The 23,185-nt window shown below is 49.4% G+C and overlaps 1 protein-coding gene across 1 annotated transcript in view; it reads left to right on the top strand.

Annotated features, from left to right (window-relative positions):
* The window catches only part of PREX1 (phosphatidylinositol-3,4,5-trisphosphate dependent Rac exchange factor 1), a 195,515-nt gene that overhangs the window by 107,870 nt on the left and 64,460 nt on the right, over positions 1-23,185 (top strand). The window contains exons 6-7 of the mRNA XM_065893635.1: positions 13,063-13,224; positions 20,520-20,653. Coding sequence (XP_065749707.1) covers positions 13,063-13,224; positions 20,520-20,653 — 296 coding nt within the window. The remainder of the gene's footprint in view (positions 1-13,062; positions 13,225-20,519; positions 20,654-23,185) is intronic.

The raw sequence follows: 23,185 nt of genomic DNA, 5'->3' as shown, positions 1-23,185 counted from the left end.
TGCAGAGGGGTTGTGTCAGGGATGCTTTTGCAGGATCTCTGCTCGGGGTATAGCCTCGGGACCCTGCATAGGCTCCAGTGTCTTCTGTGCCTCCCACGTCTATCTGTGGGTGATGCAGCTGTCACCTACACACAGTGTGAGGACCTTGCCATTTGGTTGTTACCTCTGTCTCCTTGGCCGTCAGGAGTGTGGTGCCCCTGGGATGGCCCGTGGTCCATCACTAAGGAGGTGTCGGCATCAGTTCTTGGTGCAGGGGGATGACTGGGGAGTGGTGTGTTTCCCAGGGTGTGGGACGTGTACCGCTCACAGCTCACCAAAGGGTTTTAGGTGGCACAGGAGGAAACTTTACGTGGGGTGGGTGGTGGGAGAGGGGAGAAGATGACACCAAGCACAGTGAATTACACCGTGAGACTGGTACTTTCGTAACAGATCTCTTGCAGTCTTCCTGATTATCTCCAGGTGGGGAGCCACAGTGGGTGCTGCACTGTCTAGGGTTTTTGGAGCCGTTCATTCATTCACCAGCCATTGAGCAGCTATTGTATGTCAGGCATTATAGTAGGTGCTGGAGATACAAAGTGAACAAAAACTGCCCAGACCCCTTCTTCTGTGGTCTGACATTCTACTGGGGGGGTAGAAACAGACAACAAATGAATGAATAGGAAATGTGTATACTTGTTTAGATGGCATGAATACTATGAAAAAAGAAAATCAGGGTTAGTAAGGTCCAGGAGTGATGGATGGAGAAAGTGACATCTGTGCCAAGACCTCAAGGAGGTGAGCAAGGGGGCTATACAGGTACCTGGGGGAAGAGTCTTCCAGACAGAGGGGTGAGCCAGTGCAAAGGCCCTGAGGCAGGAGTGCATCTGAGGAACAGTGAGGAGGCCTGTGTGACCAGAGGGGAGGACCTGAGGGAGAGAGTCGGGGAGTGAGGTTAGAGAGGTGGTGGGCCCGGATTATGTGGGGCCTTGTAGGGTCTTTGTCTGCTCTGAGTGAGGTGGGCACCGTGGGAAGGTTTTGAGCAGAGGAGGGACAGGATCTTAGTTCTCACGGGATCCCTCAGGCTGTTTGTGGAGAAGGGGCTGTGGGGTGATGAGGGTGGAGACGAGGGGTGGGGAGACCAGGGAGGCATTGATACGAACGAGTGGTCCAGGCAGGAGGTGACTGGACCAGGGTGGTAGCAGTGGAGACAGAGGCATTTTATGAGAACCGCCTCTTCATGTCATTTGCTCATGTTCTGTTGGATAGGTGTCTTTTGTGTTGATTTGCCGGAGTTCTTTCTCTTCATTCTGGCTACCTCGGGTCATCTCTTTGGAATTCTTCTCTGACCCTGATGTTAGAGGTGAGTTCCTAATCTGCTGGGGATCTGGCATTGTTGCTGTCTTGCCAAGAAGGCACAGGAAGTCACACGTCTCTTTTCTGTGGCCCCCTTTGCCCCCGCTCTCATCTTCCCCCCCAACCACAGTGCCCGCCCTGCATCTTGCCTCTTGGGCTGAGCGCTGACACCTTGCCCACAGCTGCTTCAGCACCTCTGACTGCACCAGCCCCAATTCAGGCTCTTTCCGTGTGGTGAGCAGCAATAGCCTCGGGCTGCTCGACTCCCTCAGGGTGGGGGACCTGCTCTCTCCTCTCCCTTTCAAAGCCAAGCTCCAAAGCCTCCCAGACCACTCTTCCTCGGAGTCCTGCCTGCATTCTGCTTTCTGCCATGCTCTGCGTGATGGTTAAGAGTCTAAGTTTGAAAATCCAGCTCCACCTTTTCTTAGCTGTGTGACTGAGGGCAAGTTGCTGAACCTCTCTGTGCCCCCATTTTTCTATCTGTAAAGTCACTACCTCCCAGGCTTGCTGCAAAGATCAATGAGACAATGCCTGAGAAAACCCATGAGAGCACTTTGCATTTTACTAGGTATAGTCGGTCATGCTTGGTAAATGTTAGCTACTCTAATAATGTAGTGATTTTTATTTTTATTGATCCCAACTCCTCCTCTTATTAGTATTACCTCTTTGAGAAATGACAAACTGTGCCTCAGTTTGCTCTTCTGTCAAACAGTGCCTTATCATTGGTTATTGTGAAGATTAAATGAAATAATACCTATAAAGGGCTTATAAGTGCCTAGTAAGTATGAGCTATTTTTATTGTCTCAAAGTCTGTTTTGTTCAATATTAATAAGCTACCATAGGTTTCTTTTGATTAGTCTTTTCATGATATATCTTATTTCATCCTCTTACTATTAACAATTCTGTACCCTGAGATTTTTTTTAAATTGATTTTTATTGGAGTATAGTTGCTTTACAATGTTGTGTTAGTGTGTGCTGTACAGCAGAGTGAATCAGCTCTATGCGTACATATATCCCCTCTTTTTCGGATTTCCTTCCCACTTAGGTTGCCACAGAGCACTGAGTAGAGTTCCCTGTGCTCTGCAGTAGGTTCTCATTAGTTAGTTATTTTATACATAGTAGTGTATATATGTCAATCCCAATCTCCCAATTCATCCCACCCCTCCTTCCCCACTGCCACCCCCATCCCCATACCCGTATATCTGTTCTCTACGTCTGTGTCTCTATTTCTGCTTTGCAGATAAGTTCATCTCTGTCATTTTTCTAGATTCCACATATAAGCGATATTGTACGATATTTGTTTTTCTCTTTCTCACTTACTTCACTCTGTACGACAGTCTTGAGGTCCATCCACGTCTCTGCAAATTGCAATTTCGTTCCTTGTTATGGCTGAGTAATATTCCATTGTGTATATGTACCACATCTTCTTTATCCATTCTGTTGATGCACACTTAGGTTGCTTCCATGTCCTGGCTATTGTAAATAGTGCTGCAGTGAACATTGGGGTGCATGTATCTTTTTTTTTTTTTTTTTTTTTTTTGCGGTACGCGAGCCTCTCACTGTTGTGGCCTCTCCCGTTGCGGAGCACAGGCTCCAGACTCACAGGCTCAGCGGCCATGGCTCACGGGCCTAGCCGCTCCGCGGCATGTGGGATCTTCCTGGACCGGGGCACAAACCCATGCCCCCTGCATCGGCAGGCGGACTCTAAACCACTGCGCCACCAGGGAAGCCCGCATGTATCGTTTTGAATTATGTTTTTCTCCAGGTGCGTGCCGAGGAGTGGGATTGCTGGGTCATACAGTAGTTCTGGTAGTTCTGTCTTTAGTTTTTTAACGAACCTCCATACTGTTCTCCTTAGTGGCTGTATCAATTTATTGATACCTTCCCACCAACAGCGTAAGAGGGTTCCCTTTTCTCCATACCGTCTCCGGCATTTATTGTTTGTAGAGTTTTTGATGATGGCCATTCTGACCGGTGTGAGGTGATACCTCATTATAATTTTATTTGCATTTCTCTAATAATTAGTGACGTTGAGCATCTTTTCATGTGTTTGTTGGCCATCTGTATTATATCCTTAGATTTTAGATACTTCTTTAGTAAGCAGTATGAAGTTAAAGTTTTAAAATCTGTCCTGTCAGTCTCTATCTTTGAACAGGAGAGTTTATTTAGTCTACTTATATTTATTGATATATTTGATCTTGTTTCTGCCACCTTTATAAAATTTTTTAATTTGTCCTCTTTTTTAATGCTTTTTTTCCACCTTTCTTGCTTTATTTTGGATAGTTTTAGTTTTTTTGGTTTAGTTGCTCTTGTTTTCTTCCTTTCTCCTTCCCTCACCCCCTTCCTTCCTTCCTTTCTTTTTTTTCTTCTACTAAATTGGAATTTAAAACTACCACTACCACCATCATTATCTCTCCCAATTTTACCCTCTCCTCTCTAGAACCTGGAATTGGGAGTGCAGGATGTAGACTTTTGCAGTAAGGTGTGCTAGGACCTCCTTTGGAAGTTGGATATAGAGTCACTGCATGTTGGAGCCCCACCACTGAATGTCAGTAGATACCAACCCAGGGTGTCAAACACAGGTGCCTGCAGGGCAGGTGAAAGAAGTGAGTGAGTAGATTGGATGTAACCCAGTGGGTTGGGATGGGGATTGTGACAGACTATATAGCACACAGGTCCCGTCTATGGGGTTGGCCACCAGTCAGGTCAGCCAATTGCTGTTGTCCGGTGGAAACACAGACCAAAGGTGGCTAGAACTTCTGCTTTGCTGAGAGAGCCTGGCAATAGCATTTGGCCCGCAGCGTCTGGATTGTGACCCAGGCTCTGATCCAGTCGTGCACTGCGTAGCCAGGAGACCAAGGCTCGGAAAGGGGATGAGACTTGCCCAAGGTCACATGGCATGTCCTCATCAAAGCCAGAACGTGAACTCCCAGAACTGAGCCCTCTTCCTGCTGTCTCCCGCCATCTCTCCAAGTGGAAGGAAGGAGTTTTTAAGACCCATGAGCATTATTTCCTTTCCCCCATTAATTCCTAATCCAAGGGGCTACAATTTTCAACCTGCAGCAGGGGCTGGAATTGTTAAAATCGGAAATATATTGTCATGAAATATATTTCATATAATTGGCACGCATGGAGGTTTTCTTTACCGTGCCGGGCAGCTTTTCAGTTCTGGGTTTTCATGGACTTACAGATGTTTTTCGTTTCTTGTTTTTTTTTTCTTTTCTTTTCTTTTTTCTTTTTCTTCTCCTTTCAAGTGGTGGTGGGTCTTGCTAGTGCCTCTTCATTTGCATCTTGCTGTCACCCTAGACAGGGCATGCAGGGACCCAGAACTGAAATATTGGGAAGTCTTGATAATGAGATCAGAGCTTGGCTTCCTGAGCTTTGATGGTGGTGCCTTGGGCAGAGGTCTGTGGACAGACCCACAGCTGGTGCAGGATCAGCCCCTCCTGGAGCTGGATGAGGTGTCCCCAGAAAGTGGGTGTGCTCCATGGGATCCAGCCCCCATTGGTGACGTTCCCATCCTCAAGGCTGCCTTTTTCTCTTTGTAGAGAAGACAACATGACTTTCTAACCACATGTCTCCTTTTGAGCCTCCAGGAGCCCCAAGTCACAGCAAGTAATGGGTATTGTCACTTCTTCCAGTGACAAATCCAGCTGTGTTTTCACTCTGTGGTTTTATGGATCCGTCTCCTTATGGCTGCATCCAGGAGCTCAAATGATGCCAGCGAGAATCAGGCTCTTCCCATCTCCTGGCTCAGATTTCCTCTGTGTCAGCTTTATTCCTGGGAGGCTCCCTTCTCATGGTGGCAGCATGGGCCTCCAGCAACCTCAGGCCTGTGTCTGATGAGCACGGCTGCCAAGGGAGAAGAGAGTGTGTTTTTCCCGAATGTCCCAGGGCTCGTTGGGTCAGCTCGGATCCCACAGGGATCAAACCCGCAACCGTAGCAGAAAGCATGGAGTCCTAACCACTGGACTGCCACGGAGTTCCCCACTAGGCTCTTCTTGAGCCGGTAGCTACGGCTGGGAGATGGAAGGCTCTCGAACACGCCCTGGGAGCTGGTCGGGAGTGGCCTCTCTTGGACTCCAGGACGGGAGAGAGGACAGGGGAAAACTGGGGTCCCATCACCTCCCTGTCTCGTGTCCTCTGCACACCTGTCTTCCTCTGCCTCTGGGCCCTGTGTTTTTCTCCTGGTTCTTTTCTGAATCTCAAGCAAAGCAGAGCAAGAAAGGGGGAGTTGGCTGCAGCTACGTTTCCTTGATGCCCGGTTTGGCCTGGAGTTTGAGGCCCAGTGCCCACACCTCCGGGGACACGATGGGGCCGCACAGAGCGGACACCAGCGGGCACCCTTTTGGTAAATGTGATGGGAGGGGAGCGGAAGTGGTGGGTTCCTGTGCTCTGACATCCTCTCTTCCAGGAAGCCCTCACCTCGAGCCCTGCTTGCAAAACCACACGGGGCTGACAGGACGGATGTTGGGGAAAGGTTACCCAGCCTGGCTCTAGAGGGGCTTCCGCTGCTGATTCGCTGGGTGACCCCCGCACTCCCCCTCCCTTCTCTGCCCTCAGTGTTTTTAAGGAATACCCAGGGCCTGCCCCTGCTCGGACATTTCGTGTTTGTTCTAAAGCCTGCTTGTGGGGGTGTTCACGCCCTACTGGTACTGTTTCTGGAGGGGCCTGTGGATGTGGTGAGGTGTCTACCAGGCTCTGTTTTCTGGCTCTGTGGCCTTGGGCAAGAGGCCTTGCTTCTTTGTGCCTCAGTCTCCTCACCTGTAGAGTGAAGATAAAAACAGTACCTACCTCTTTGGGATGATTTGAGGATGAAATGACTTAAGAGACTGAAGTTTGGAACAGTGTTTGGTACACTTAGTAAGTGCTCAAGTGCTAGCTATCATGATTACTACTATGACTACAACTTTTACTGTTATTATTACTAGAAATAATAGTAAATGTAACAGCTATGATTAGTGTGGAAATACTTATGATGATGGTAAATACTGTGTCCTTACTGATTACCAACACTTTTACCTTCATCATTCCATTCGATCCACACAACAACCTTAGGATCTGATTGTCATCCCATTTCACAGATGTGCACACTTGGTCCACTTGGACCCTCTGAGGTCTTGCAGGTCCAGAGGGTTTCTTCTTAGTCTTGTGGTTCTCCCAAGATTCTTAACAAGCAGCTTTTGGGTTCCTTCCAGAAATACTGTTCTCAGGGTCAAGCCCTGTAAGTTCATGTAGCTGTTCCACCTTGGATGCGGATTCCAGGGTTTTCAACACCATAGTCTGTCTCTTTTGAACTTGACTCTGTTGTAACTTATTAAGACATCGTGTTAAGTTCTGAACTGGGCAGGAGCCTCCTCACCTCCCTCCTTTTGCACGTGAGGCTTTTGTAGTGCAGCTCAAGCTTCCATTAATTTTGAAGATACCCATATTTTATGCTTGTCTGGGGCTGACTGGGGACACCTTTGGGATTCCGAGGTCCTTGCAGTCTCTCTGGGATTGTGAAGCAGTAGAGACTCTGAAATACAAGGAATGGAAAAACTAGCTCAAACAGGCTTAAAAAAAAAAAAAAAAAGAGCCCATGTAACTGAAAAGTAAGTAAGTGGCTAGATGGTTTCGGGTGTGGCTAAATCCGGCTGTCGTTAGGGAATTGCCGAACTCTTTTCCAAAGCTGCCGCACCATTTTATATTTTCTCCTGCACTGTGTGAGCATTCCAGTTTCTCTCCATCCTCAAGAACACTTGTTATTGTTTGTCTTTTTGATTATAGCCATTTTGGGGGGTGTGAAGTGGTGTCTCATTGTGGTTTTGTTTTGCATTTCTGTAATGACTAGTGATATTGAGCATCTTTTCATGAGCTTATTGGCCATTTGTGTATCGTCTTTGGAGAAATGTCTGTTTAAATCCTTTGCTTATTTTTTAATTGAGTTGTCTTTTTTTTTAATCAATCAATCAATTAATTAATTAAATTTTTGGCTGCGTTGGGTCCTCGTTGCTGTGTGTGGACTTCCTTTTAGTTGCGGCGAGAGAGGGCTACCCTTTGTTATGGTACGCGGGCTTCTCGTTGCGCTGGCTTCTCTTGTTGTGGAGCACGGGCTCTAGGTGCGTGGGCTCAGTAGTTGCAGCACGTGGGCTCAGTAGTTGTGGCTCGCGGGCTCTAGAGTGCAGGCTCGGTAGTTGCGGCGCACAGGCTTAGTTGCTCCGTGGCATGTGGGATCTTCCCGGACCAGGGATCAAACCTGTGTCCCCTGCATTGGCAGGTGCATTCTTAACCACTGTACCACCAGGGAAGCCCTGAGCTGTCTTTTTGTTAAGTTGTGAGAGTTCTTTGTATATACTGGATGCAAGTCCCTTGTCATATATATAATTTACATATTCTGTAGATTGTCTTTTCACTTTCTTTATAGTCTTTGAAGCACAATGTTTTAAGTTTCGCTGAAGTCCAGTTTATCTAATTTATTTTTAGTTGCCTATATATTTGGTGTCATATCTAGTAATGCTTTGCCTAACCCAAGGTCAAAAAGATTTACACCTTTGTTTTCTTCTAACAGTTTTATAGTTTCAGCTCTTACATTTAATATTTATTTTTGTCTGTGTTGGGTCTCCGTTGCTGCGCACGGGCTTTCTCTAGCTGTGGCGAGCGGGGGCTACTTTTCATCATGGTGCACGGGCTTCTCATTGTGGTGGCTTCTCTTGTTGCGGAACACGGACTCTAGGCGTGTGGGCATCAGGAGTTGTGGCACGCAGGCTCAGTAGTTGTGGCACACGGGCTTAGTTGCTCCATGGCATGTGGGATCTTCCCAGACCAGGGATCGAACCTGTGTCCCCTGCATTGGCAGGTGGATTCTTAACCACTGCGCCACCAGGGAAGTCCCTATGATCCACTTCGAGTTAATTTTTGTGTGTAGTGTGAGGAAGGGGTCCAATTTTATTTTTTTGCATGTGGATACCCAGTTTTCCCAGCAGCATTTGTTGAAAAGACTGTCCTTTCCCCATTTAATTGTCTTAGCACCTTGTTAAAAATTTATTGACTATGAATGTAAGGATTTCTTTCAGGACTCTGACTTCTTTTCCATTGACCTATATGCCTATCCTTATGCCAGTACTGTACCACCTCTTACGGTTTGGAGAAAGAGTGTGCCAGTAAAGGGCACAGCAAGTGCAAAGGCCCAGAGGCAGGAATGGGCCCTGAGTTTGTGGCTGGGCACAGCGGAGTCAACACTCCCTTGTGAACCAAGATACCAAAGCCAATACCTTCCCCTCAGTTTTGGCCCAGCCAGGAACCTAGCCAGAAGGTCCTGCTCAGTTTCAATTCTCCATGCCCAGCAGCGATCTCAGGCAGGAGGAGAGGTGGGAGCAGCTAGACGGAAGAGGGAAATGACCTTTTTCTCATTTTTACTAGTTACTGGGTGTTGGCAGCCCCTCAGGGAACCATCAGTAGAGGATTGCTGAAATTCCAACTTCCAGGGGTTTGGGATGTGGTGGCAGTGCCTCCCAGGGTGTGACAGGCCCTAAAGCTCTTAGTCTCAAGAATAAGAGAGCTGAGGGCTTTGCACTTGTGGAGGGAGGTGGGAGGAGGTAGGATCCCAGGGACACAGGCTGGAGAAGCATGGAGTAGTGGTTAAAAACGTGGGCTCTGGACTTCAACTGCATGGGTTGGAATGTTGGCTCCACCCCTTAGCAATCTTCGACCTTGGACAAGTGACCTCGCCTCTGGGTCCACCTCAACTTCCTCATCTGTCACATGTATCAGGATATATTTTAGCTACAGTGACGGAGACCCGAAATAACAGTGACTTAACGTGTAATTTTATTTCTGTACAAGGCAGTCCAGGGTTTATGTTCTTCCACCCCTGGGTTCTCAGAGGTTCACACCGTGTCCACGTTCCAGCCCAGGGAAAGGGGAGACAGGCAAGGAAAACGGAAGCTGCACACACCCCAGTGATCAGAACCTGTGTCCTGGTGGACGGGAATGTTGCCTTTATTCCGGGTGGCCTTGTGCTCAGCGAAGCATCTGTTCTGTTGCTTTTGACCAGGGATCAGCAAGCTTTTCCTTTAAAGGACCAGAGAGTAAATATTACAGGCTTCACAGGCCGTATGGTCTCTGTCGCGACGATTCCACTCTGATGTTGTGGCTACAAAGAAGCGAGGACAGCGGGGAAATGACTGAGCGTAAAGCTTCGTTTATTGCAACAGGTGGTGGGTTGGACTTGGTCTGCAGGCTTTCATTTGACCCCCTGCTTTTAGAAGGAGAGGTTGCTGGATCTGCTTTGGCGGGTTGAGCCTCTGTCATTGCTCACTCGGAGGAAACAGGGAGCTGGCTGGCTGCACTCCCCTTTTGTGCCTTGACTGGCTTGACAGAAGTTCAGATGCTCAAAATTACTTACATTGGAGCATGGGGCTGGGGGTGCTTTGGGGAGTTCAACTGAATTCCGCATCATAGGTCACAGGCTTCTATCGTAGTTTTGTCTGTGGACATGTCTACAAGCAGGCCGTAAGCTCCAGGAGAGTTGGGGCAGTGTCTGTGTCATCTGTGTCCTCAACAGAGGGCCCAGCCTGAGGCCAGGTACACAGGAGGCCTCACTGGATGGATGAATGGGGCACAGAGCTTCCTGGTTCCAGCCTTGAGCATCTCTTGCCTGGACCATTGCAGTAGCCACTAGCCAGTCTTCCTGCTTTTACGTTCACTTTATGTTCCCTCCAGTGCATCTTCCACTTGGCAGTCAGAGATTTTTTTTTTTTTTTTTTTCCGGTACGCGGGCCTCTCACCCCTGTGGCCTCTCCCGCCTCAGAGCACAGGCTCTGAATGCGCAGGCCCAGCGGCCATGGCTCATGGGCCCAGCTGCTCCGTGGTATGTGGGATCCTCCTGGACCGGGGCACGAACCCGTGTCCCCTGCATCGGCAGGCGGACTCCCAACCACTGCGCCACCAGGGAAGCCCCTAGAGGGGTTTTTTAAAGGCTAAATAAATTGGATGGTGTTAGGCCTCAGCTTATAACCCCCCATCACCTCCCCATGGCTCTTGGGATGAAACCCAGAGACCACACCCAGGCCTTACCTGATCTGTGTCTGGTGTGTGCATCCAACCTCAGCACCCATCCTTCTCCTTGCTCCCTCTGCTGCGGCTTCCCTGGCCTCCTTGCTGTTTCTCACTGCCTCAGGGCCTTTGCTTGTGCTCTTCTCTTGCCTGGAGTGCTGTTCCCACAGATGTTTGTATAGCCTGTGCCCTTACTTCATTCAGGTCTCCACCCCGAGGCCCTTCTCCTCAGAGAGACCTTCTCGGACCAGTGCACCTCCCTCACCCTCTGTCCCTTCACTTGCCTGATGTTTCACCTAGCACTTAATCAATAATATAAATTATATTTACCAGAGAGGAAAGTATTCCTATTTAACTATCTGAAAGGTTATAAATAGTATAGGCGTTCAGAGCACTAACCTCAGAGCCAGGCTCAAGTCTGCTCCGTGACCTCAGGCAGATGAGCTGACCTCTCTGTGCCTCAGTTCTCAAATCTGTCAAGTGAGGATAATAATAACTACCTCATAGGGTTGATGTGAGGATTGAGTGAGCTCAAAAAGTGTAAGCACTCACTAAATGCTAACATCATTACTGTTAGTGGTAATACTCAACTTCTGGACTGTTCTCTTGACTGTGAGCTCCCTGAGGGCCGTCTCAGTCTCTGTCCAGACCCCGGTGCTCTGGCACATACCTGTTGCTCAGTCTGTGTTTGTTGAGTGAGGAGTGAATGGAAATACGTCCCCTTTGTACAAAAAGCTCAACCCTCAGTGACCGGCCTGCCTCTGTCTTACTTCCTCCTTGAAGGCTTTCCGGCCACACTGTCCTTCCCCTTCTCTGATTTATCACGAGCGCTTTCACCACTTGGGGCTGTTATTTGTGCCCACCCCCCACTTCCTCCCTTCCTTCCTCCCTCCATCCCTCCCTCCCCCTTCCCTGGGAGCACCTTTCCCAGCTCAGTTGCCTCCAGAGAGAGGGCTCCGTCCTTCCCCACCCCTTGCTTCCTTTCTGGTCTGTCCCTGGGCCCAAGGCAGGTGCTTAGCAAACCCACAGGGTCCTGATGTTACAGAACATCTGGTCCTTGGGCCGTTAGGATCCTCTCTGCAGAAAAGAGGCTGTTCACGTTAAGGCAGAGAAGAAGTGAAGTGACTAGAGAAGACCTATTTTTGGAGCTGGTGCTCCGCAGGACGTTCTCAGAACAACACCTGCCTGGCCCGTTGCGGCCTGCGGGCCCTGCTAACGTGTATCATCCTTCGGAAGGACTGATGATGGTCAGTGTAGACTGAGTGCGCACTGAGGCTGTACTTTCCCCCAGAGCTGCTTGTCCTGCAGTGTCTGATTTACCCCTCACCATGACCATGAGCGGAACCAGATGGCCGGGTTCAAATCCACATTCCTCCTCCTACTTCTTGGAGCCTTTGGACCATCCCGCTGAGCCTGCATCTCCTCCTCTGTTAAGTGGATAATAACAGAACCTACCTCCCAGGCACAGAGTAAAGGCTCATCGTCACCATCCTCCCCCACATCACTGGTTTTCAGTCCATGAACCTGAGGCTTGGCATGGAGGGCATCTGGCCCGAGGTCACCCAGCCGCCCAGGGGCGGAGCTAGCCCTGGAACCCATGTGGGACTGTACTGGGAACCAGCCCACTGGAGTGTCATATCTGTGATTTTTTGAGGGACCAGAGAGATGGAGAGATACTGGAACACCCGGGCATGTCAGGGCCAGACGATTAGAGAAACTTATCTCTGCCGGCGCGTCGGTTGAGTGACGCAGCCTGAAAATCTTCCCTGATATCTTGAGACCCAGCTGGTCTCTGCCGTCTCAGTTCCTTTCTCATCACATTTACTATGGGGCTGAAACCCTTTGATTAAGACCAGCCTGACCTTTAGAGTGTCCCAGCCTGTGCCGGTGGTGAGGTGCGAGATGAGAGTGAGAAACAGTGGGGGAGGGGCTTGCAGATTAAGCCCCCGACTGGCGTCTTTGTCCTCTTTACATGTTTCCTCCACGTCCCTGTGAAGGCAAGGGGTTCTTTGTACCCATTTTACAGATGAGAAAAACTGGGGACTAGGGAGAGGCAGTGTCTATGGCCACCTCTCTGGCCAACTGGTCTCTGTCTCTGTCTCTTTCTTTCTCCTCTCTCGCATTTACTCTCCTCCAGCCACACTGCCTCCTGGCTGTTTCCCTTACAGGCCCCATACACTCCCACCATGCCTCTTTGCGTTTGCTGTTCCTGTTACCAGGCATGCCCTTCCCCCAGATTTTTGCAGGACTCTCTCCCTTGCTTTCTCCAGACTCTCTGTTCAGATGTCACCCCCTCAGAGGGGCTTCCTTGACCTCCCTATTTGAAAGAACACCTCCTTTCCCAAGACCTTCTAGCCCCTCATTCTGATGTGTCTTTGTAATATTTGTCACTGATTTTTCTTAATTTTGGCCCACCTCCTTTATTAGAATGTAATAGCCACCAGATGAGGAATTTTTCTGTTTTATTAACAAATTTGTCCACAGACTCCAGAACACTGCCTGTTGTGGAGGAGCTGCTCAGGGGACATTTATTAAATGAATGAATGAATGAATGAATGAGTGATGTTCTCCAGCTCCAGATCACACCTTTTGTCCAGAGTAGAGCTGGGACTTGGTTCAGGCCCGGGTGTCCTGGAGGCTGTTTGGTGCCCTCTGGGTTGATGTCCCTCATTCCTGCCCTCTCCTCTACCCTAGGAACTCGCCAAGAGGACCCCCGGCAAGCACCCCGACCACCCCGCGGTCCAGAGCGCCCTGCAGGCCATGAAGACCGTCTGTTCCAACATCAACGAGACCAAGAGGCAGATGGAGAAGCTGGAGGCCCTGGAGCAGCTGCAGTCGCACATCGAAGGCTGGGAGGTGTGTCTGGGGCAGGAGGAACCTTCTGGGCTGGGGACGGGCCTGGGGGGTGCACAACTTGGGTTCAGACTGTGGTCTGGGCCCCCGATTTGGCCTGTAGCGTATTTTGTTTGGCCTCCATGGTGTTTGCCAAAAAACAAAAAAAGTTTAATTATTTTTCAATTAGGTCCACATAAAAGTCTAGATTTAAAGTTTCTCTTAAAAAATTGGTAACACTGAGCCCCCATTTTCCATGGCAACAGCCTCTGGAGCCTCTAGTTTTCCTCCATCCCCACCACTCCCCAGTCACTCTCCTTCACATGTTGCCTGTCTGCCTGGTGTCCCTTGAGCTTTTGATGCCAAGGTCAAGGGTAACTTTTAAGGGTTCACTCCAGGATAGAATTCTGGCTTTGACACTCCCTTACTGGGTGACTGTAGGCAAATGTCTTAACTTCTCTGAACTTCGGTTTCCTTATCTATACCTGCATATAGTCGGTACTCAATAAGTGATAGGTATGGATATTACTATGATGATGATTATTAAGGGATGGAATTCTTGAGATCTTCTGTTGTGTCTTCCTTAAATTATTAGAGCTGTCCTAAAAAATCTGTAGAATGAAATGGGAAAATCTGAATCAATAAAAAAGTCAATATCCGAGTAAGTACAGCTGGAATGGGAGATGAAGACTAAAGAGGAACGACTCTTGGACGCAGATAATTCTCTGAATCATCTGCCTTAGATCCTTTGGGTGTGCTGGCACTGTTTGCATTTGGGATTTCCGCTTCATCTCCCTGTGTTGGGGAGTCCTAAATGCGACTGTATAGCTGCGAGGTTGAGGGTATGGCTGCAGAGGGGAGGGACCTGTGCTCTGGAGGAGGTGGGTGTTGTGGATTAGTGTTTGGCATGTACCCACTCTCCTCTACCTGGCCTTCCCGCCCGGCTGGAGAACAAATAGTTGCATTTCTCAGACTCCTTTGTAGCTCAGGTTTGGCATATGATTGGCCAAGATCAGATCCAGCTGCTCGAGATTTGGAAAGCAGGAGTGGGACGGAGGCCACCCTTGTGCTGTTGCTGCAGCAAAGCACAGCCGTGGTTGTGTTTGACTTTCTGTGATAGCATTTGCAGAGGGCCCAGTTTCCAGCTTCTGAGTGTCAAGAGGAAGGGCATCCATTGTGTTGTTGGTGGTGTGTATCTAGCAGGATGGGGTGGCTTTGTAGCTGAGAGTTGAGGCAACAGCTTCTGAGGGCCTGGAAGCAGCTTGGGCAGCATTGCCCTAGAATATCAGCTCGGACAGGTGGTGGTCTGATTCTCCTGGAGGAGAACTGGCTTCCCTGGAGGGCCAGTTCTACAGTGTTCTTGGTTTTTCTGGCAGCTGTGATTCTAGGCTCTTCTAACCCCTCCAAGGATTGGATAAGGCCCTCATTTCTTTCTGCTTAAAATGCATAGCTTGGTTTCTGTTCCTGCACCTGAAAATTGTGTCAGGATGTGTCCTCTAAGGAATCACATTTCACCTTCATGATGTCAGAGCTCTGATTTGGTTTCTTGTGATCCTCTCAGCCTTCCCCTCTATGGTTCCATGATGGCAGCAGCTCCAGGCATCATGTGTTCCAAAGTAGGAGGAGACAGGGGCTCGGCCAGGGCAGTGAGGGGGAGCTCTCCTCCCTAGTGGAGGAAAACCTTTCCCAGAGACCTTTCCAACTCATTGGCCAGAAGTGCGTCAACTTGGTCACTTTCAGCAAATATGCTGACCTAAAGAGCACATAGAGTGGACACGTTTAAACATCTGCCTGTTTGGGCTTTGAGCTTCCTGGCAGCCAAGGTAAAAAGAGCAAGACACCGAAGTTACTCAACATTCATTGTCAAAAAAGGAACAAGCTGAGCAGTTCTTCTGGGTGACAGAGTTTCCTGGCATCCAGCTGGAAGGGAAATTTCTCACGTGAGCCCCTGTGGAGAGAGTATTAAGCAAGCGATTTGGCAGCCAGAGCAGAAGTGATTTCCAGATGCCTCCTGGTAAGGGCCTAGGGAAATAGGAACTAAGGGTCTTTGGGGTCCTTGTTGACCCTGAACTATCTGCAGTTTGAGAGTGGCCCTTGTTTTGATCTCTGTCGCTGGGTAAAGTAGGAAATAAAGTGACGTAGAGTAAGAATTGCTGACAATTTACTGAGCACCTATTACACATTTTCAACGCTGGAAGAGAGGGCAGTTGTTATCCCTATTTTACAGATGAGAAAACTGACGTGCAGGGTCCTGGCTTTGGTGCCCAGCCTTTTTCTTTTTTTTAATTTATTTAATTAATTAATTTATTTTTGTCTGCATTGGGTCTTCATTGCTGCACGTGGGCTTTCTCTAGTTGCGGCGAGCGGGGGCTACTCTTTGTTGCGGTGCACGGGCTTCTCATTTCAGTGGCTTCTGTTGTTGTGGAGCACAGACTTGAGGCACGCAGGCTTCAGTACTTGTGGCACATGGGCTCAGTAGTTGTAGCTTGCAGGCTCTAGAGCACAGGCTCAGCAGTTGTGGCGCACAGGCTTAGTTGCTCCGTGGCATGTGAGATCTTCCCGGACCAGGGCTCGAACCTGTGTCCCCTGCATTGGTAGGCGGATTCTTAACCACTGTGCCACCAGGGAAGCCCCCAGCCTTTTAACTTACAGATTATCCTGCCTTATGCAAGCTTGTCCTACTCTCCTGGCCTCATTTTCCCCTACTTGTCTAATTTCAGAAATCTCTGAAGTTATCTCCTGGCGTCATTGTGAGGGTCAAGCGAAGGGTAGAACATGAATGTTCTTTGGAAAATGTGAAATGGTTTTCTGTATAGTAGAAAGGTTTTTAAGTTTAATCCTCAAGATGACTTGGGAAAATAATACATTCTAGCTAGAAAAAATGTTGTTTAACAGTGAAGCTGCTTGTAATAGCTTCATGCCCTCAGTAGTTAGAACCTCAGGCCAGGCCAGGGCACGAACCCGCGTCCCCTGCATCGGCAGGCGGACTCCCAACCACTGCGCCACCAGGAAGCCCGCTTTCTAATCTTTTTGTTTGACCTCTTGCCAATCTGATTAGAGGGCTGTCATCTCTCTTGGAATATGGCTGACAAGGGACTTATTTCTGGAGGAGGGGGAGTCTTTTCTTGGCCACTTTCTTGCTGTGCGCTTGGGCTTGCATCATTAGTTTGATCTCCAATCTCTGGGTTGTTTTTTTTTTTTTTTTGGCCTGATCCTCTGTAAGCCAATTGTCCTTTTTAGTTGTGGGACTGGTTTAGTTAAAACCGGATAAGTTAATCCATAAATCCATTTTACTGAGCACAAGTAAATGGGAGTATGTTGCCATACTGTGGATGTGAGTGTATGAGCCCACCCCCTCTGCTTGGTGGGGTACCTTTGCCTCAGTTTCCTCATCTGTACAGTCTGGCTAATGGCAGGATGTCCCACGGGTCACTTGAGGATTCAGGGAGTGGATACATGCAAAGCGCTCAGAACGGTGCTTTCTTTATTGGATCAGAGTAAACGCTCAATAAACGTCAGAAGGAGCCGTGGCAGCAAAGCAGGACTTGTTTCTTCATTTTTTTTTAGATGAGAAAACATCATGCAACTTTGCCTAGGGCTCATACCAGTGTGGGCTGACCCTCCTGCAGAGGGACACTCCGGACGTTGGGCCCCGCAGACTTTCGTGAGAAGCTCACTGTCATAAAAAGAAGTGCATGTTCTTAATAAGAAAGAAATAGAACACACCACTCTTGCTGGCTCTGGAAGCCCTGCTTTAAGAGACCATCAACTGCACTCACCCACGAGGGACAGAAGGAAATAGGGGTGAGGAGACATAAGACCGTTAAAAACAAGGACCATAAACAGAAGTTCTTGTATGTTCTTCCCACCCTCCCTGGGATGCCTTGTGCTCTCGCTCCGTCGAAGACCCCTGCTCTAGACCAACAGCTGCATAAAAACACCTTCAGGTTACCTTCTAGGAGGCGGCACAGGGTAGTAGAGGTGAGTGGATAGGATGGTGGGACCACCTGTCTGGGTTCAGGTCCCAGCTCACTCACTGACCATCTCTATGACCTTGAACAAGTCACTTCACTGCCCTGTGCCTCAGCTTCCTCCTCTGTAAAATGAGAGTTGTGAGGATTAACGGAGTTTTGTAAGATCCTTAGAACTGGAGTTGGTGGGTGGTGAGCCCTGTGCCTGTGTTAGCTTTTGTCATCTTCTCTGAATGTCACCACTTCAGTTCTGCACCGTCGGAAAGAGGACTCCAGCCCTGACTGGCGGACACCTTGGTGCTCAGCCTCTTCCCTGTGTATCTGATCCCTAGCACCACCCCTGACCTGGGTTCAAGGATTCTGGGGAAACCGAGTGTCAGCTGGGCTTCTTAGCAGGCCTGGGGTGGAAGGGGCCTCCCCCTGTAGTGTCCTTGGCATTTCAGATGCAGTTTGCTGGGTGGTCCTTGGCCAAGACCAGGGAGGCAGCTTCCCAGGCTGGGTGTGCTTCTTCTCTGCCATCCCCTGACATTGGTCTAGGTCTGTGTGACCTCCAGGCTCTTGGGCCCTACAGCTGGGCCAGGTACTAGGTTCATATACAGTACATACGAACGAGTTCCATTCCAAGAGTGTGTTTGTAAGTCCAGTTTGTTCACGAGTCCAACAAAGTTAGCCTAGGTACCCAACTTTTTTTTTTTTAATTTATTTATTTTTGGCTGCGTTGGGTCTTCGTTGCTGCGCGCGGGCTTTCTCTAGTTGCGGTGAGCGGGGGCTACTCTTCCTTGCGGTGTGCGGGCTTCTCATTGCGGTGGCTTCTCTTGTTGCGGAGCACGGGCTCTAGAGCGCAGGCTCAGTAGTTGTGGCACGCAGGCTCAGCAGTTGTGGCTCACGGGCTCTAGAGCACAGGCTCAGTAGTTGTGGCGCACGGGCTTAGTTGCTCCGCGGTATGTGGGATCTTCCCAGACCAGGGCTTGAACCCGTGTCCCCTGCATTGGCAGGCGGATTCCTAACCACTGCGCCACCAGGGAAGCCCGGTACCCAACTTTTACAGATAACGCCAGACACGAAAACTAAGTTATGTGATTGGACATGCAAACACATGTTCGCATCTTTGAAAGTTCGCAACTTGAAGATTCGTATGTAGGAGACTTACTGTACAAGCAGCCAAAATCTCCCTTTGGAGCCTGGAAGGGCTGGTGGGTGGACATGAGTGAGGTGGAGGAGACAGGAAGCACATGGTCTCGAAGGAACTGTCGAGTTGCTCTGTGCTCTGAGCTGGCCCATGGGCCACTGATGGAGTCTTATCTACCAGGGACTCGCACTCTCCCTGTTTGCAAGGATACTGGGGCTCCAAGGGGCTCTTCATCCCCTAGCCCCAGGGCAGCAGGGGTGCTACCTCGCTGGGTCGCTGTGCTGTGGGCATCACGTATCTGCCTGTGGCACGCAAGCGTCCAGGCTGTGATTTCTGTTAACGGTTGTGTGCTTCTGTCCTGGGCTGTACAGCTCTTGATTGCAAAGAAGCTGGTTTCCCAGGACCCCGAGTGGGCCCCAGAGAGGGTCTCTGGCACCATTGGGCAAATGGATTTGCTGCTTCTAGCCGGCCCGTGGGCACAGAGCAAACCGACTCTGACAGCAGTTGGGGAGACTGCAGCGGGCAGTTAGAAAACAGCCTGATTTCTGAGTTGCCAAAACCAGTTTCCCATACTGGGTATCAGAAATAATTGAGTCAGCAGATCTTTCTGGGGTAGGAACGCCTTGTCACTTCTGGGCGTTGAGTGTCTGGGGAAGGAGATTCTATGAAGAATTCTCCTTCTTTCCTCCCCAGGTTCCTTTCCAGGCAGAGGTAGCATCATGTCTCTTTGTTGTGATCTGCAGGTTGGTGAAATGAATTTCCCCTAAAATACCACTTTTGCATAATACCCCCTGGGCCTAAATGTCAGAGGCACCCCCTTGCCCACCTGTGGATGGGGCCTCCAACCTTATCTTGATGTATTTAAAAGTACATCAAGTATTTAAAGTTGGCGGCTGTAAGAAAGAGAGACTTCAGTGGCTTAAATGAGATAAAAGTTTATTTCTCAGTAGTGATGCAGGCTTGGGGTGGGGCACCTCTGCTCCATTCGGACTCTGGTCCCTTCCAACGCCTTCCTCCGTCCTTTGCTACGTTGTATTCCACTACCGTGGCCATCTTCCAGCCTATGGCAAGAGGAGGGAAGAGAGGAAAGGGAGGGAGGCAGTTTTCTCAAGGAAATGATATAGAAGTGAGGCATACTGGCCATAATGTGGTCACGTGACCACGCCTGGCACAAGGGATGCTGGGAAGTGGAGTCTGTGGTTGGGCAGCCATGTGCCAGCTGAAACTCCATGCCTATGACGGAAGAGGAGCACGGATTTGGGGACCCCCCGGGGGCTTCCTTAGCCGGCATTCTGTGCCCTCCAAGGTCTCTTTCCAGCTTCCTCTCTGTTAGCACTTTGGGATCTCTCTGCCCCTGCCTTGGTCCCCCCAGAGTTCCAGATGGACCTGTGTGGTCCCTGGCTCTGAGGACTCCTCCCAGCAGGGACCTTGCCTATCCCTATCCTCAGACTCTTTATCTTCGCCATCCTCCCAGGCCCATCTTGCTCCTCCCCAGTGCCTTTCCTGACCACATTGCCCTGAACCCCATGGAGGTTCAGTGAACGTCATGCACACCTAACATCTTGGTCGTTTAGCATAGATGACCAGGTAGAATTTGGGAACTGTTCCCGTCTATTCTCACGTCCTGAGCTAGAGAGGGTGCTCTCAGAATCCTCTGCCCCTGGTGGAGCTCACATTGCATTGGTCACCTGTTCTGCAAGCATTTATTGAGCACCTACTGTGTGCCAGAGAGTGCAGTAGGTGCTGGGAATACCGTGGCAAATGCTTGATAGATGCGTGATAACGCTTCCTGTCCTTATGGAAGTGGCATTCTTGTGGAGGAGATAAAGTAACAAGTCAAGACACGAATAAATAAGGGGAGGAGGAGAGAGGCAAAAACCCAACCAAACAAAACCCATAACAAAACCAGATGTCAGCTAGGGCCGTGTGAGCTGAGTGAGTCCTTTCACCTCGCTGAGCCCCAAGCGCCTGTTCTGTGAAACGGTCATCTGTGTATGCTCCTGCCAGCATTGTTCTGGCACACTCACCAGAGGGAAGCCGTCGATCAGGCTGTGTTGGGTTTCTGTCTGCTCACAGATGTGCCTCCAGTGGTGCATTGAGATTTTGGGGGTGCGAGGGAGGCAGGTGCAGGCTCTGTCTGTGGGAAGGAAGGGGGGCTTTCCCAAGGGAGCTCCTGCATTTGCCAGCTCATGCACTGCAACCCCCCATCGCTCTCCCAGGGCTCCAACCTCACGGACATCTGCACCCAGCTCCTCCTGCAAGGGACTTTGTTAAAAATCTCTGCGGGCAATATCCAGGAGAGAGCCTTCTTCCTCTTTGACAACCTCCTTGTCTATTGCAAGCGGAAATCCAGGTGAGTTGCTGGGGAGACTGGGACAGGGCTGCCCGGGTGGGCCGGGAGGCTGGGATTGGGTTGAACTCTTGACATACGCTTAGTCACTTCCCTCTCTAGGCCTCCCTTTTCTCTTCTGAGTTCAGGGATTTGTTCTAGATCAGCACTATTCAAGAACATAGGTTATTTAAAATTTTCTGGTAATCACGTTAAAAAGAGCAAACGAAATAGGTGGAATGAATTTAAATAACATTTCATTTACCCCAATATGTGCCCAAATATTATTATTTCAACTTAACTTAAAAATGTATTAAATAGGTATTTTGCATTCTTTTAAAAAATGTACACTAAAGCTTCAAAATCTAGTCTGTATGTTACACTTATAGCACATCTCAGTTTGTACTAGGCACCCTTTAAGTGTTCAGTAGCCGCCTGTGGCTGTGGCTGCCACAGTGGACAGTGTAGGTCGAGACGATCATGGAAGTTTGGAGAGTCTTTGTGCCACCAGAATCCTGTGATTCTAAGATCCAAAGGTAGATGGTTTGAGGGGAGGGAAGTCCTCTCCTGTTAAGCTTTTTGAGGGAAAGATAGTATCTTTGTCATCTTTGTGTCTTTCACTGGAGCGTCTTAAACTTTGTAGAGTGAATGGATGGGTGGATGCGTGGTAGACTGATGCGGATATATGTATGGTTGGATGTGTGGGCAAATGGGAGGAGGGATAGATGGGTAGTTGCAGGTTTGGCAGATGAATGGGAGTGATTGCCTATGTGTGTATGAATTGATCCGTGGATGGATGAACGAGTAGATGAATGAGTGAGCAGTCAGGTGGTTGGAGGTTTAGGAGATGGCTGGATGGAGGGGTAGATAGAAAGTTGGGGGAATCTGTGAATGTTTGGGTAGTTGGAGAAATGGAAATGAAGACATGATGAGCCAGCAGAGGTTGTATTTATTTATTTATTTATTTATTTATTTTTATTTGGTTGTGCCAGGTCTTAGTTACGGCTCGTGGGCTCCTTAGTTGTGGGATCTAGTTCCCTGACCAGGGATTGAACCCAGGCCCCCTGCATTGGGAGCGCAGAGTCTTAACCACTGCACTACTGTGGAAGTCCCTAGGAGAGCTGTATTTAAATGAAAGGTGTGTTGGGGTCTTTATGTATGGTTTGTTGAGTGAATGGGTAGATGGATGGATGGTTGGATGGTCATAAACTTGGGAGGCTGAGTGGGTGGTGGAGGTTTGGAGATTAGTGGATGGATGATCGGTTGGATGGGTGTGTTGAAGGATGATTGGTTGATAGTTGCCAGGGTGGTTGGACTCTGGTACGGGAGGTTGGTTGATAGGATGGTTGAGTTGATGGATAGGTGGATGAATGGAGAGACGGAAAGTTAGGAGGTGGAGGGGTAGGGGCACGAGTGGATGGTTGGATGCATGAGTGGGTGGGTAGATTGGTGGACCAAGAGAATTCTTGCCTTTCAGTTTTCTCGCTGAGGAGGTAGAGGACAACTGACCGGTGCAGCCCTTTTTGAATTAAGCTTCCTGTTATTTTGTTTTAGGGATGAAATGGTGACTTTCCAGAGGCTTCTTTACTCTTTTATCTAGCAAAAGTTAGGGCTGAGGGGAGGTCCAGCTCCTGGGTCCTACTGTCAGCATCACCTCCAACTTCCATTGTGGCTCTGGGCTTGTCACTTACTGTCTGTCTGAGCCTCGTTTTCCTTGTCTGATTCTGCTGGCCTCCTAAGGTGGTGGTGAGGAACCTTGCCACAGGATGAATGAGGGCTTTCCCTGTGAGTGTGGGGAAGCTTCTCATTGTCTTCCTCCTCCAGCCTGACCTCTCTGAGCCTCAGTTTTCTCTTCTGTAAAATGAGGTTGATAAACCCCTTCTTACAGTAGTGTTTGCTTAAGAGCAACTGTTGAATCCCTGCTCAGCCATTTCTCTAGCTCTGTGACTTTGCCTCTCTTTGCTTCAGTTTTCTCATCTGTTAGCTAGGATGAGTTATCATGTATCTTGTACCGTGTACAAGGGCGAACATGTTAAGTGTGCCTGGCACATAGTAAGTGCCCAGAATAAGGAGTAGCTGCCATTACTGTTAACTTACCTCCACATGTGATGTGTTCCTATTCAGTGCGATCCCACAGGTGCAGCACCTGGCACATAGTAGGTGCTTTAGCCACAGGCCCCTCCCCTTCCCCCCTTTCCTCCCTGTTCTGGGACTTGGTCCTTCTGGTCAGAGGCCTCCATCTCCCTCTTTCACCGTCTCTGAGTGGCTGGGTCAGTGTGTCTCTTTCTCATTTGATATTTTATTCCCGTTAGTCTGTCTGCATCTGTCTCATGTCCTCCTATCCCCCCATCAATGCCCCCTTCTCCTTCCTCCTTGCTTCCTGCCTGTTCTCACTGGAGCCATCCTGAGAGTCCTTCTTCGACAATGCCAAGGCCACTGCCAGCGTCCACCCCTAGCCCTTCCCCACCACCCGCCGTGGGCTGTCTGAAGCAGGCACTTCTCCCAGAACACTGGGGTTTAGAAAGCAGAATGTCCCTTCAGGCCTCTGTGACCTCC

The sequence above is a fragment of the Phocoena phocoena genome, chromosome 15 (genome assembly GCF_963924675.1).
Source record: "Phocoena phocoena chromosome 15, mPhoPho1.1, whole genome shotgun sequence".
In the NCBI taxonomy this organism is placed as follows: Eukaryota; Metazoa; Chordata; class Mammalia; order Artiodactyla; family Phocoenidae; genus Phocoena; species Phocoena phocoena.
Note: the sequence above shows the minus strand (reverse complement) of the source record. Positions and strands in the feature narration are given on the sequence as shown.